Source organism: Triticum aestivum, chromosome 2D (assembly GCF_018294505.1).
Source record: "Triticum aestivum cultivar Chinese Spring chromosome 2D, IWGSC CS RefSeq v2.1, whole genome shotgun sequence".
Taxonomy (NCBI): domain Eukaryota; kingdom Viridiplantae; phylum Streptophyta; class Magnoliopsida; order Poales; family Poaceae; genus Triticum; species Triticum aestivum.
Genome location: NC_057799.1, coordinates 515,863,305 through 515,878,154, shown reverse-complemented (window position 1 = coordinate 515,878,154; position 14,850 = coordinate 515,863,305). Strand labels below are relative to the sequence as shown.

General features: G+C 48.1%; 1 protein-coding gene across 2 annotated transcripts; it reads left to right on the top strand.

The window, feature by feature from the left end:
- Window positions 1-4,385: 4,385 nt before the first annotated feature.
- On the top strand, window positions 4,386-11,258 carry LOC123054157 (protein indeterminate-domain 4, chloroplastic). Of its 2 annotated transcripts, none has more exons than XM_044477857.1 (4): window positions 4,386-4,805; window positions 5,355-5,651; window positions 7,015-7,414; window positions 9,648-11,258. In XM_044477857.1, exons 2-4 carry the CDS (start codon window positions 5,429-5,431, stop codon window positions 10,864-10,866), a joined length of 1,842 nt encoding a protein of 613 aa, XP_044333792.1. In that variant the 5' UTR covers window positions 4,386-4,805; window positions 5,355-5,428; the 3' UTR covers window positions 10,867-11,258. The 2 variants fall into 2 exon arrangements, with proteins under 2 accessions (XP_044333792.1, XP_044333793.1); XM_044477858.1 differs by lacking the exon at window positions 4,386-4,805 and adding an exon at window positions 4,839-5,269.
- The last annotated feature ends 3,592 nt before the right edge of the window (window positions 11,259-14,850 follow it).

Genomic DNA, 14,850 nt, shown 5'->3' with positions numbered 1-14,850 from the left:
TATTATTGTGGGCAAACCGTTTACATTCCCGAGCTAGGCGATGTGGTAATAACCGAGGAGCATATAATGCAGGCTGAAATTCTCAAGATCACTGTTGGACAACTCCTCGAGATCGAGCCCATGCCTCCGCTTAGAGAGGAGGAAATAAAACGGAAATATGTCCGGGGCCAACCTTTGGTCGAGCCCGAGGAGATCAAGAACCTCCCAACGAGAATGTATGAATTGCATGATTGGTGCATGAAAATTACCAAGATTTCCAATCGAGAGTCCCTCATGGTGCAAGTCGAGGAAGATCATTACTTCCATAAGAAAGCTCTGGCCATTGAGTATTCAGAACTATTTCAGTTATTCAATCAAGATGCACTCGAACAATCTATCGTCAGTTGCTATTGTCTGTAAGTGATTTCTTTCTGTAATTTAAGTCTCAAGATAGCTCTAGTGCTCATTGATTGATCATTAATTACCTGTAATTATATATCCTCACTATATATTCTTTTAGGTGGTATTATGCAGGATGAAGATGTATGAAATGAAAAAAGCTAGACGCTATGGCATTGGGTTCATTGACCCAAATACCGTTAATGAATACAGATGGAAATTGGAATGGTGTAGACAAGATGTAGAGAAATGCATGCTAGAGTTCTTGAAGCGCCTCAATAGCAATAAAGATATACTACTTCCTTACAACTTCGAGTGAGTCACACTGTCCAAATTCTGTTTTTGCTTACTAGCTAGATGTTAATAAGTGTATAGGGTTTAGGGTTATACTTGATTAGTGTTATGCACATGCCCGCTTAATTTATACATGCAAACATATGCGCATGCAGCTTCCACTGGATCTTGTTAGACATTAAAGTTGACGAAGGAAAAGTTGAAGTACTGGACTCACTACTTAAAAAAATAGTGACTACAGCATCGTGAAGGGGAAAGTCGACAGGTTATTTCAATCATTATTAACTATATCTCTGCCTATTTAGTTCGTCATTTCCTGATATGAACTATTTTTAATAACCCCTTTATTAATTTTCTTTGCCGGCGGGCAAGGCTTGGGCAAAGTACATCAAGGTGACTCCAGGAAAATGGCGACAAAAGCTATGTTGGTATCGACCCAAGGTAAGTAATTAAGTAGTACTAGCTAGCTAGCTACCATCTCTTTAATTCTTGTTTCAATACCATTAATTAATTAAAATGCTTGATTAATTATTATCTGATTAAATTCTATTGTCGTAAAGGCCCTGAAGCAGGAGCCGGGGACTGAAGTGTGTGCATACTACATTTGCGAGAACATTCACATGATGGCGTCCGAAAGGAGCGGATCTGATAGACAGGACTGGGTACGTTTGCCAGAACACGATTCACAAATCTTACATGATTGTCGATATCTAGTCACACAACTAATACACATGCATATTGATCTCCTTCTTAACAGTTGAAAGAGGTGCGGGACAAGCTCCTATCAGAGGAGCGCATACGAGCACTTCAAGAGGAAATAGCGGGATTTTTGCTCGACCAGGTCATAGATCCAAAGGAGAATACTATTACCCGCTACCGCCCCCATGAACCACTTGTCATCGTGCTCCGAAGGCACCAAGGCAACATGTAGGAGAAATTGTATATATATATATATACATGTGTATATGTGAATAATTAATGGTGGTTGTGAGACATTCGATTATATATATATATATATGATCGGTTCTACGAGAAAATCTATTTATATATATGCATAACGTGTACAATATGTAGTATCGTAAAATACCAGCAAACAAAAAAGAATTAAATGGAAAACACAAAATTAATGGAAAAATAAAAATTAAAACCAAAACCCCCCCAAACATTTAGTACCGGTTGGTGCTACCAACCGGTACTAATGGTCTATCAGCACCTGGGCCTGGCTCGTGCCACGTGGTGGCACTTTAGCGCCGGTTCGTGCCGAACCGGTAGTAAAGGGGGGGGCCTTTAGTCTCCACTCCATAGTGCCGGTTGCAGAACCGGCACTAAAGGCCCTTACGAACCGGTGATAAAGGCATGTTCTGCACTAGTGTCGGCACGACAAACGCGCCCGCCAGGGCCGGCGTAAAGGGGGCGCACTGTGGCCATGCCCGCTTGTCGATGGAGGTCTGTCTTATAGGAACTGGCCAACATGCGCCACCCGGCTGGCCGGGTTGCAACACCTGGCCGGGTTGCGCTGGGAAGCCAGCCAGGGACGCGCCGGATTGAGGGGCGTTGCCAGCCCTGATGTGTTTGAAAGGATCCAGGTTCCGTTGCATGCCCGGGGTCCATCCCTCCGACACGGTTGCCAAGCGGCTCTACACCCGTAGAAACTTGCTGGACGGGATGGATGCGGAGGCCGAGGATAGCATTTTTTTCTATGCATGAATGGGATGAAGGCCTCAACCGCCTCGCCAGAGGCCGATATCCTCAGACTAATGATCGACAAGCTAGAGCAAATAGGTGTGCTCCCGAGGTACCCAAGCGCATAGGTGGAAAGAATCCAGCACGGATTACCTCAAGGCTCAGCCCAAAGGACAAGAGGCCTTTAGGGTCCGAAAACCCTCCTTGGTCGATCTACAAGCCCAAGCAACGCATGCTGGATACTTGGCTTGGTTGGCAAAGAATGGTGATGTGCGTGACACCCAGGGTCGCAATGTAACCCTATCAGACGTACGCCACGCCACTGCAAGGGTTCGAGGAGCTGCTCACCCCCAATGCTTCACAGATGTGGGAGACGGTACCACTCCAACCGACTGCTCCTCTGGGCCAACTCTCGTGACCGAAACTCGTGCCAATGCCACCTATATCTCAGATGTGTGTAGGCCGCTTCCCTCGTGGCCCAATACATGATCTTGATGGACTAGGCACTGTCTCCCACTGTCGTCTTCCTCTCTTCTTTCGTCGCTCTCAACACCACCTTCATTGACTCCCAAGGGGCATAGGAAGGATAAGAGGGGAGACGCACGTGGGGCGTGAACCTCGAGGTCCTCCATGGTGACATGTGACTTGTGTGTTATCGCCACACGAATAGCCTCCCGAGCCGTTCTCCATCAGGTCATTCCTGAGACGATGATGAGTTGCTGCGTTCCCTCCCAGATTACAGTGTTCTTGTTTACACCGGTGGCTGCAACAACTATCTAATTATTTTTTACATATGAATGTAACATTCATTATCTCTTTCTTTTCTACGTAATTCACCAGCAATACGCGATGGTTGGTATAGCCATTTCTGTACCACAGATTGCACAACGAAAAGTTCCGATTGTGCCCCGAGGTACCCAAGCGCATAGGTGGAAACAATCCAGCACGGATTACCGCAAGGCTCAGCCCAAAGGACAAGAGGCCTTCAGGGTGAGAAAACCCTCCTTTGTCGATCTACAAGCCCAAGCAACGCATGCTGTATACTTGGCTTGGTTGGAAAAGAATTGCGATGTCCGTGATTACACCCAGGATCGCAACGTAACCCTACCACGCGGACGCCACGCCACTGCAAGGGTCCGAGGAGCTGCTCACCCCCAATGCTTCACAGATGTGGGAGACGGCACCACTCCAACCGACTGCTCCTCTGGGCCAACTCTCCCGACCGGAACTCATGCCAATGCCACCTATGTCTGGGATGTGTGTAGGCCGCCTCCCTCATGGCCCAATACACGATCTTGATGGAGTAGGCACTGTCTCCCACTGCGGTCTTCCTCTCTTCTTTCGTCGCTCTCAACACCACCTTCATTGAGACTCGAGGGGCATAGGAAGGATAAGAGGGGAGCCGCACGTGGGGCGTGAACCTCGAGGTCCTCTATGGTGACATGTCACTTGTGTGTTATCGCCACACGAATAGCCTCCTGAGTCATTCTCCATTAGGTCATTCCTCAGTCAGTGGCGAGTTGTTGCGCTCCCTCCAAGATTATAGTGTTCTTGTTTACAACGGTGCCCGCAACAACTATCTAATTATTTTTTACATATCAATGTAACATTCATTATCCTTTAATTTTGTGCGTAATAAAACAGCAATACACGATGGTTGGTATAGCCATTTTTGTACCACAGATTGCGCAACAAAAAGTACCTACGCCGGTTTGCTCCTTTACACATTTATGTTTGTGGCTTACTGATAAACGTTCAGATGGGGAATGTGATACGCAGAAATGGCAATGTTTGTTCCACAACCTGGCCAAACACATGCGTGCAAACTAGCATCACCAAAAAGGTTAAAACAGTCTAACAGAAGTTAGGTGAACAGGGATCCAAAGCCATGCTTTTAATTTGTAGTAACGTGCTAGCAAGGCACGAAACATAAGCACACGGCCGCAATCGCACAACAATAAACCCCTAAAGAAAACCAAAACAAAGCCAAGGGGAAAAGAAAAGGCCTTGCGCGCGCGCGTGTGAGATGGCGAGAGGTAAGCCCCACGCAGCAGTCGGTGGACCCGACCCTCACACGCTCCACGACGCCGCAGGGCTGCGTGAGCTTGCCCCCGCCCCCATCCCCTCTCTCTTTCCTCTCCCCCTTTCTCCTGCTCCGGCCTGTATATATAATCCCCATCTTTTATATATTTCCATGGTGTGCATAGGCCTGGGAAATAGCAGAGGCAAGATTTCAGCAATTAATTTTATAGAGCGAGCGAGAGGGGGGCATATAAGAGCGTGGGAGGGAAGAGATAGATAGATAGAGAAAGAAAAGTATGACAAGGAGATGAAAGAAATGAGACAACAACCCTCTTAGCCTCCTCCCCGGCCCTCTCCTCCGCCCCCTCTCCTCCACTTCTATCCCCTCGGTTTCAAGCAAGAGACGAAGCTAGCAGGGAGAGAGTGAGGTATCCCATGTTTTTTTCCTCCTCCTCCTCTAGTTCCTTGTTGCGTTCCTTTCCAAATTTTTAAATATCTGTATGTATGTGAGTTCTGTGGGTGTGGGTGTTTGCGAGCTTTTGTTCGTATGCCTTCTCTCTCTTTTTTTACTTTGTTTTGAGTGCAACTGTTTGTTTGTTTGGATTTCCCTGTCCACTTTGTTCTTTTGTTAATCTCGGAAGGGTCCTAAGCGGCCGAGGCCTTGGAGTTTTTCTCGGCTTCTTGTCGATTTGTTTGTTGTTTCAGATCGGTTCCAAGGTATATGAGATAGGTATAGCCATCACGCGCTCAGGGAATTTTGGGGCCTTTCCATCTGCTCCCTCTTCCTCCCAACCAGTTCTACTTCTTTCGTCGTCTTCGTCCTTCTCCTCCTTAATTTGTCTTGATAGCTCGGGCCTCGGGGAGCAAGAGTCTTCCAGATCTCTCTCTCATGGTCGCTTGCTTGCATGCGCTGTGCAGTGTCAGTTTTTACTCTCTTAATTGCGACGTCTCACATGGAAAATCTTGCTTTGTTTCAGCGAAGGGGGGAAGAAGGAGCACTGCCAATCCAAGAACGATCCGGAGTTGGTGTGACGACGTAGGTTGGGAGGCGATGGCATCGAATTCATCGGCAGCGGCAGCGGCGGCGTTCTTCGGGATGAGGGATGGGGACCAGCAAGACCAGATGAAGCCGCTGATATCACAGCAGCAGCAGCAGCACCAGCAGCAGCTGGCAGCGGTGGCACTGTCCGGCGTGGGGAGCGCGGCGCCTGCTGCGTCCAGCCAGGGCGCTCCGGCGGCGGCACCACCGGCCAAGAAGAAGAGGACTCTACCCGGTAATCTAATCGTGGACCCTGGTTAATATTTCCAGTCATGCATGCTAACTGCAAGGTCTTGTCTGGACTGATTGGCGTCTTATCGTTTGGTTCCTGACAGTGCAAGCATCTTCTCTCACATGCGCACACTTGGGGTTTTCTCTCACTCATTTTCCAGTATCTTCTCTTTTATTTACTCAGTTACTTGCTGCTTTGTTTCTTGCTCGGTAGTGAATTAATACTTGGTGGTACTGCTGGAGAATTTGCACGTTTTTTTTTTGTAGTAACTGACGTGTGTGTAATTGAGCGACAGTCTGTTCTTGCTACTACACACGCCTTAATTTTACTCCCTAATTTCCCAGCTTGTACTCTTTTACTGTAACTCCTTAATTTCTCATCTATCCCTGGTTCGCTGGATCCGTTCCCCTATACTCAGGGTCTACTTCAATTCGAAGTTTGCTGTAGCCTCGAGGAAGATACTTGGCCTTCAATTCGCTCCTTGCTAATCAATACGAGTTCATTTAAAGCTCTGTACTATCACCTGAAAGGAGGACAATTAATTCAGGTGACGAACAGGAACTAGGGTACTTTACTCGTGGCTCTAGATCGAGTAGGCTCCTCCTTGTCTCGGCCGGTTTTTTCTTCTTCCAAAGTCTCGTGTTCTCATCAGAATTTCTAACACAACTTTTTTTTAGTTCTTATTTATCTTTGGTAGGAAAGAAGAACCGTATCCCATACTAGTTGGATAGTTCTTTTTTTTTTCTTGCTCCAAGATTCCATGTACATGAGCTGTCATCCTCTCCACTGGAGCTCATTCAATTCTTTTCCCCAATTATGAGGTGCAAGCAGGAGCGAGGGCACAATCCATGACAATTCCTTTGTTCTCTATATCACTTCCTGCAAACTTCTTTCTTCCCCAAAATCTCATGCAAATATTCTCTTCTCCGTGCTCCAGTTTGTCTCTACTCTCTAGCTCACCTGCCCCCACCCAGGGAAGTAAGCAACGATATCTTCTCAAATTAATCCGTGATTTCTACTAGCTCCAATGGGATTATTCACTCATTGATCATGTGCGAGCGCCTCACAGATAAGGAAAATTAATACTCCAACAATAAGAAATTTCCCACAGCATATACTCATTAATAAGACCCTGGCTCAAATATTTGCTCTTCTAGAAGCATATATATCCTTCCTACCTGTCCAAGCATGGAACGCCCTAAATATATGGCCACCCATTCTTAATTTCCAAGCATTTTGTCGATTGTCTTATGCATGACGTATCGAGTCATCAATTGGGATACCTTTTTTGTATGCAAAGCAAACTGTCATATTTGTATATATGCACTGTATTTGATGATGAAATGCATTGTGGAATTGGTTGCAGACCCGGACGCGGAGGTGATCGCGCTGTCGCCCAAGACGCTGATGGCGACGAACCGGTTCGTGTGCGAGGTGTGCAACAAGGGGTTCCAGCGCGAGCAGAACCTGCAGCTGCACCGCCGCGGCCACAACCTGCCGTGGAAGCTGAAGCAGAAGAACCCGAACCAGGTGCAGCGCCGGCGCGTGTACCTGTGCCCGGAGCCGACGTGCGTCCACCACGACCCGTCCCGCGCCCTGGGCGACCTCACCGGCATCAAGAAGCACTTCTGCCGCAAGCACGGCGAGAAGAAGTGGAAGTGCGACAAGTGCTCCAAGCGCTACGCCGTGCAGTCCGACTGGAAGGCGCACTCCAAGATCTGCGGCACCCGCGAGTACCGCTGCGACTGCGGCACCCTCTTCTCACGGTAACTTACCAGCCACTGCTCCCTACACCTACCCAGCTTCTTCTACCTATATATATACTGTCTTCTGCATTTCTACCGCTACGATGTCTACATAGATAGAATGTACGTGAAACGATCAGGCCTCGCTGCATGCATGGCACTGCGTGTACATACCATAGTGGGCACTGCTTTGGTTTAGGGTTAGGGTTTTGATTGGGCTTGTGTCGATGTCGATCGACATTGTTGTTGTTCGAGCTCCTGCTTCCTTCCTTCTCTGGCTAGCCTGCTGAGAAGGAAAGCAATAGAGACGGCCGCGGGCGACGAAGGGGAGTGAGAGAGAGAGCTAGGGGCGCACAGTGAAACTGCTCGCACGTGAAATGGGCTGGAATATTTTGAGTCCTTTGGCACTGCCCAGAAGCCATCCTTTCCCTTTCCTAGCTTGCTGCCTTGGGAAGATGGAACCAGAAACAAGCTCTCTCTCCTCTCTCTAGCCAGACACACGCTACAGACTATAAGACATCTGTTACACTGTCCTGTAGACCCGCATTCCTCCTGGTCCAACTCGTCAGCAGCATGCAGGCTTTCTCTTTTACCCTCTCTCTCTTCCATAGTTTTCTCTTTCTACTGCATCGCTTGGCTGCCATGTAAGAGTAGGCAGCTAAACTTCTCATGTGAGTTGGCTGCCCGGCTAAGATGTGGCAGAGCCGTTCGTTGGCCGTGGCAGCGACCAGCGAGAGAGGCCCACGCCTTTTCATGGATGCGTCGCGATGTCCATCCCATGTCTCATCGCCCATGCAGCGCCAGCCTAGTTGCAAGTGTAATTTGAGGAACTGTTCATTCATTGATGGACTTAAGCTGCATTCATTCATTCATTCAAGTGGTCACTCCTCTCTTTCATGGTTTCGGCATAAAATTATCCAATGGGGAGTTAGCACTTAGGGAAACACCAACAGGAGTTGCATTCATGAGCAATTTTGTTTCACTGTTCCTGCATGGGAAGACCTGATGATATAAAAAAAACTTCGGTGCTTCTTCTCTGAGCATAAATCTATAGTGCATGTATTTTTTTCCAAGTTGAGAAGCTATAGTAATGTTCCATATGCATCCATATGATCGTTTTTACACATTCAACTGTAGAGGTGGAGTACACTAAGTACGAATAATTGGCATTATTTGTTTTGAGCTCCTTGATTTGGGGGGTGGTAGGCTTTTTTAAGTTTCACTGGCGCAGGCTTTTGCTTTTTCGTGTGTCAAGGCGCCTCGGGAGGCGAGCTTACCAGCCCCGCAAAGTTTTCTGCTCTACGCAGCTCCTTGGTGTGTGTGTTCGTGTGCATGACAATGTCTGATGTCTTTGTCTGGAAGCCTTTCTCCTTTGAAGCTTCCTACTAGTGGGAACCTATGAGAGGCGTAGCATGGCAAGCTATGATGAGATTTCTCCTTTCCCCCGGCGCGGCCTCTCCCTTGATTGACACACATCGATTTCTGGGATCTTGGGCTTGCTTTGTGGTGCATGGATGCATGCATGGATGCATACTATGCCCAACACCTTTGACCCATACTATCGGTTTCCTAATTTTAGCACTAGTCTTGGGACAGCAAGGTGTGGTGGTACACACGCGGTAATAGTCAAACCCTATTCCTCCTTTGGAAACATATGTTACTTGAACCGAGATAAAAACCACGGCCACCACATTTGCAAGCTGTTTCTTTCTTTTACTGTGACCTAGCTGGTGCACAAGGGGGAGATGCGCACCCTGTCGCTGTAGCAGCTGTGGACACTGGGAATGGCACTGTTCAGATGCATGGGATACCAGCTACTACAAACACAACATTCAGTAGCACAGTCGGGTCCGTCCTCGTCCCGTCCCGCAGCCAGTTGCGCAGCGCTCACATGTCGATCAGAAAACAATATCTCAGCCCGAGATGCCGCTAGCCCGCCTCGGGGCGTGCGCCCCTTCCCGTCCAGCGTGTCATGCATGCGTCGTCGCCATGCAGCCCGGTGCAGGGCGCTGTTCGCTTTTCAGGCTTCTCAAGCTCTTCTCACATCAACTTTACTGTTCACTTTTACTGCACGGCCCATGCATTGGCATGCGACGGCGCTGCCTGCGCTCTGGCCTAAGTTGCAGATCGAGCAGAGACCATGGCAGTGTGGTGTGGTGTGAGAGCACATGACGACATGTGACTGATGGTGGTGGTGTGGTGTGTCGATGTTTATCGTGTTTCTGATTATTTTCTGTTGTGTTATTGTATGCAGGAGGGACAGCTTCATCACCCACAGGGCCTTCTGCGACGCCCTGGCGCAGGAGAGCGCCAGGCTGCCGCCGACGAGCCTGAGCAGCCTCACCAGCCACCTCTACGGGGCTACTAACGCTGGCAACATGGCGCTGAGCCTGTCCCAGGTGGGATCCCACCTCAACTCCACCCTGCAGCACGACGGCCACCACCACCACCCGTCCCCGGAGCTCCTGCGCCTCGGGGGAGCGGCCGGAGGAGGCAGCAGCAGCATCGCCGCGCGCCTCGACCACCTCCTGTCGCCCTCTGGCGCGTCCGCGTTCCGCCCGCCTCAGCAGCAGCCCCAGTCGGCCTTCTTCCTCAACGCGGCGCCGGGGCAGGATTTCGGGGACGAGGCGGGCAATGGGTCACACTCCTACCTGCAGTCCAAGCCGTTCCACGGCCTCATGCAGCTCCCAGACCTCCAGGGCAATGGTGCGGGAGGGCCCGCCTCTTCGGGCCATGGCCTCTTCAACCTGGGCTTTTTCTCCAACAATGGCAATAGCTCGGGGTCTAGTCATGAGCATGCAAGCCAGGGAATGATGAGCAACGACCAGTTCAGCGGTGGAGCTGGCGGAGGAGGCGGCGGTGGCTCTGAGGTATCGGCGGCGGCGATTTTCGGCGGGAACTTTGTTGGTGGTGATCACATTTCGCAGGCTGGAATGTACAATGACCAGGCGCCCATGCTGCCTCAGATGTCTGCGACCGCACTGCTCCAGAAGGCGGCGCAGATGGGCGCGACCTCCAGCCCCAACGGCGCGGCGTCCATGTTCCGGGGCTTCGTGGGCTCTTCGCCGCACGCGCGACAGGGGACGCCGCAGCAGCAGATGGACCAGAACGATGCGAACCTGAACGAGCTGATGAACTCTCTGGCTGCTGGCGGCGGCGTCAATGCCGCGGCGATGTTTGGCGGCGCTAACGGCGGTCCCGCCGGGATGTTTGATCCGAGGATGTGCGACATGGATCAGCACGAGGTGAAATTCAGCCAGGGAGGAGGTGGTGTTGGTGGCAACGGCGGTGGTGCTGGCGGCGGCGGCGGCGGCGGCGACATGACGCGGGACTTTCTTGGCGTGGGCGGAGGCGGCATCGTGCGCGGGATATCGACACCGAGAGGAGACCACCACCAGAGCAGCAGCGACATGAGCTCCTTGGAGGCCGAGATGAAGTCGGCTTCGTCCTTCAACGGAGGCCGGATGCCATGATCGACGGATCGATCAAGCTTACACAACCCGTAAGCTCCGATCTGTCGAGTGAGTCTGAGACTTGAAGCAACCTGGAATTAGCGCATGCATGCATGAGAGGAGTAAGGTTAGCGAGTTAGCAACTAAGTTGATCGCATGAGTAAGGTTACATGCATGGGATAAGGCTACCTAGCTAAGCTCTCCATGGCCTGAAGACTTGGAGTACCGTGAAAGAGAGGCGTCTTCTGAGACTAATTAAGTAATTAGCTAGTGCGAGTGAACGCTTGCATGTGATGACGACCCTAGCTTGGTCGTCGAGGAGTTTGGAGTCTGTGTTCTTGTTCTTGTCGTCTGTTTTCCTTCCCTGTAATTGGATGTTTGTTGGGTTAAATATAGTTCCCGAGATAGAAGAACCAATAAGACTATTTTGAACTTTCAAACCAAAAAAATCCCCCTTTTTTTATCATTTTCTTATTCCCCTCCTCTTGTAGTAAAACAATGCTGCTGCTACAATGCAATTAATCATGCTAGATCATATTCAGAAGGTGAATTGGTGATTTTTCCTCCAGAAAAAGTATTTGCTAGATATTTTTTGTGGAGTTTGTATACAGTTAATAATCATGCCTAATGTGGATAGAAATGATACCATTTTGGAACATGGAGATTTTATATGGTTCATTTTTCCTATAAAGGAGCAATAGCTCCCAAATTGACAAACAAGGGTGAATTACTAATTTAATCGCTGAAAAAAGTTGTGTTTTTCTTCTAATTGTATTTGTATACAAATTATATAAAAAAACATCAATCCGTGTCTGGTCAAAAGGTGGTTTCATACTCCAGCATAAAGAGTTTGTTTTTTTAATTTATGATTACAATCAAGTTTCTCAGTTACTAGGTTGTGGGTGCGGTATTGCAAATTCGGGAGATATTCTTATGGCTAGTTCCAAATATGCTTGCCCATGTGTTAATAGGTAGTTTCCATGATATAGAGGAAGGGGAGAAGGGACATCCATGTTCAAAATCATCGAAGATTTGAGAGATTAGCGATTCGAGGGAGGATGAAGAGGATTTGGGGAAATTATGTATCATTCCTCACCAATCCCTCTCTCAGGGAATCACGTTATATGATAATCATACACCAACACTCCCTCTCAAGACGGGGAGAATATATCATATAGAATCCATCTTGCTACCAAACATGGGCTTTTTTTTCTAGGAGTCCTTTTGTAAGGGCATATGCTACTTGACTTGCTGGAGTGACGTATGAAAGGCAAACTACTACTTCGTCAAACTTATCCTCGATGAAGTAACGATCAATCTCTATGTGCTTGGTTCGGTCATACTGAACAAGGTTATTTGCAATGTCAATAGTAGCTTTGTCGTCACATTATAGACTAGAGGCTTGTACTTGTACAACTGCAACTCTGCTAGGAGAATCTGCAACCATAGTCACTCACATACAGCATGACCCATGGATCCAAACTCAGCCTCTGTAGTCGATCAAGCCACACCGCCCTTTGTATATTGCGTCGCCATGAAACTAGGTTCCTTCCAACAGATGTGAAGTGACCAGATGTTGAGAGGCAGTCAACTAGAGAACCTGCACAATCGACATTAGTATGGCATCTAACTTGAAAGTTCCCATAAGAGGTCTCTTCCTTAGCACCCCTTAAGATATCGTAGGATCCTATTCACAACTTCCATATCTGCTGATTTTGGGTCATGCATATATTGGTTAACTACACTCACAACACAAGCAATACCTGACAGGTATGAGACAACTATATCAACCTTGCAACTAGTCTCTGGAAGTGTTCGATCAACTGATGTCCCTGCATCAACTAGTCTCACATCAAAAAGAGTGTTGATCTAATTTAATTGTCCTTATTCATTTATGTATTTTGTTGTTGTTGCATATGTTTGAGCAGAACACATATCTAACATTTTGCGACCATTAATGTATCAGACATCGGTTTTATAATTCAATTTTGCGGTAACTCAAAGTAAAAAATGCAAATTGATGAATTGTAAGTAACGATGTCCAACATGTAGCCTCCCCCGTTAAAATTCTACCTCTGAACATTAGTTGATTTCGTCCCCCGTTTTTATGCCGCTTCAGACGCATACATTTAAGTTTCCATGTTTGCAGGAATTATTGTTTCATTTCATTCAGTCGTTGCATGAATAAGAAAAATACTAGATTTTCAATTTCACATACTACCGATGCACGTTTAAGAAAGATACTGAAACTTTCCAAAAAAGAGTGATGGTTCCCATCCATGTTTTAAGAGGTAAAACAAACTACATGGATTCGTTTGATGGTACCATCAGCCTAATTTTATGATGAGGTGATTATTAGCTTGAAGAATACTATTTTCCTAATTTTCTTAGGGAAAGTCGGTCTGTGCCCCTTCCGAAGTTGCATATTCGAATCCTACCACTCAAACTTCCGTATTTCGACATGTGTCACTAGCGCTTGAGAAGAAATTAGCTGCACGCCCCTGTGCGCCATCTCCACTAGTTGTCTCAGCTTGTCGTCTCCGTTGCGTTGTTTCCTTACATCTGGAATTCACCGCTTCACCATGTCAACTGTAGCGATGAGGAGACTTGGTTAACCCTTCTGGCCTATGTAGGCGTCCAACGTTGAGGCCATATTTCAATTTCGCCACTCCGATATGGGCCCACCAATATTGACGTGGAGACTCAATTAACCGTCCAACAAATGGGGGGGGGCGCCGTTGAGGCCATGATGTCCTGCAAGTGCACAGGGTTTAATTGTGGCATTTTCAAAGTAAGAGTATCGATCCCATAGGGAGCACATGTTAAGCGTACCCTCTTGTAGTGAATTATGGATTTTTTAATTGTAGACTCCAGATAAAGTAACGGTGGAAAAGAATAGTTGTTTTGGTGCGGAGCGAACTGGAAGTAAATAACATAAAAAGTAATAGGAAAACAACAACACGAATAACAAGTGGAAATGACAGAGGAGTAAGGCAACCCATGGAACTGCATAATATAGTCTGCATACTTGAGCCACTCTTGATGATTATGCTGGGCGGAGCCGGGTACAGAACACGTTCTACTCTAGGTAGACTTCATGCAACGCACGCCACTACCGTAGTCTCCCCCTGCGGGCTACGGCTAAGGTAATTGAGGGTTACCCCGTGGACGCGGTCTCTCTAAGTTTTTCCATAAATCCCCTATCAATTGCAAAAGCTAGGAGCAAAGGTTTTACTGTCACCTCTAATTTCCTTCACATCCTAACCTTTTTAAAATGACGGTGATACACTTCGTCACCTTTTGTGCTAATGCTGAGTGGGGCCCCTTCACAACATTCACAAAGTTTACTAAACTAAGCATTCAATAGAGGATCTCATATCCAATATAACGTTTCAGATCCTATACATACCAAGGTTCATCCTTATACCCAAGAAGTAGGGGGTCTACTCACACACATAGACAACAAACATTATGAGGGCGGTAATGGTAAACATGAATGGATCATGGGCGTAACGCACAAGATGATCCACTAGGGTTCCTGATGTTACAATGAGATAGATGTGGATGAAGACGATAATGACAGTGGTGATGATGATGATGACAGTGGTGATGATGTTGATGTCCCCTTGCGCTTGGTTGTGAAGATGGAAGTCTTCTCCTTGCCAATCCCTCCTCCGGATCACTCCGGAGGCTTGGGTACTGCCTTTTGTACGGGTTTCTGGTGCGCGCGCGCGCGCGTGTGTGTGTGTGTTAGTCTGATCCTCAATCTGACTTGACGGGGTGGAAGTAGTGGACGAGGCAGTGGCGCTGGCACCTCATACGACCTCCCATACAGGCGGGCGCGCTCGTATGAAAGGCCATATTTTCCTCTGGAGGTGCCGCATGGACTCATCCTTTTGGTCCCTGAGGGAGTCCTGGACTAGGGGTCCTCGGGCTGCCGGCCTATTTCTCATGGGCCGGACAGTCGGGCCGCACTACAGCTACTGGAAAGCCGGACTATTGGGC

What these genes read in the sequence shown, in the direction of transcription:
- LOC123054157 (XM_044477857.1), top strand. Translation starts at nt 5,429, where the DNA reads ATGGCATCGAATTCATCGGCAGCGGCAGCGGCGGCGTTCTTCGGGATG. An exon ending in GAAGAAGAGGACTCTACCCG is followed by an intron (nt 5,652 to 7,014) that starts GTAATCTAATCG and finishes AATTGGTTGCAG; the next exon opens with ACCCGGACGCGGAGGTGATC. An exon ending in TGCGGCACCCTCTTCTCACG is followed by an intron (nt 7,415 to 9,647) that starts GTAACTTACCAG and finishes TATTGTATGCAG; the next exon opens with GAGGGACAGCTTCATCACCC.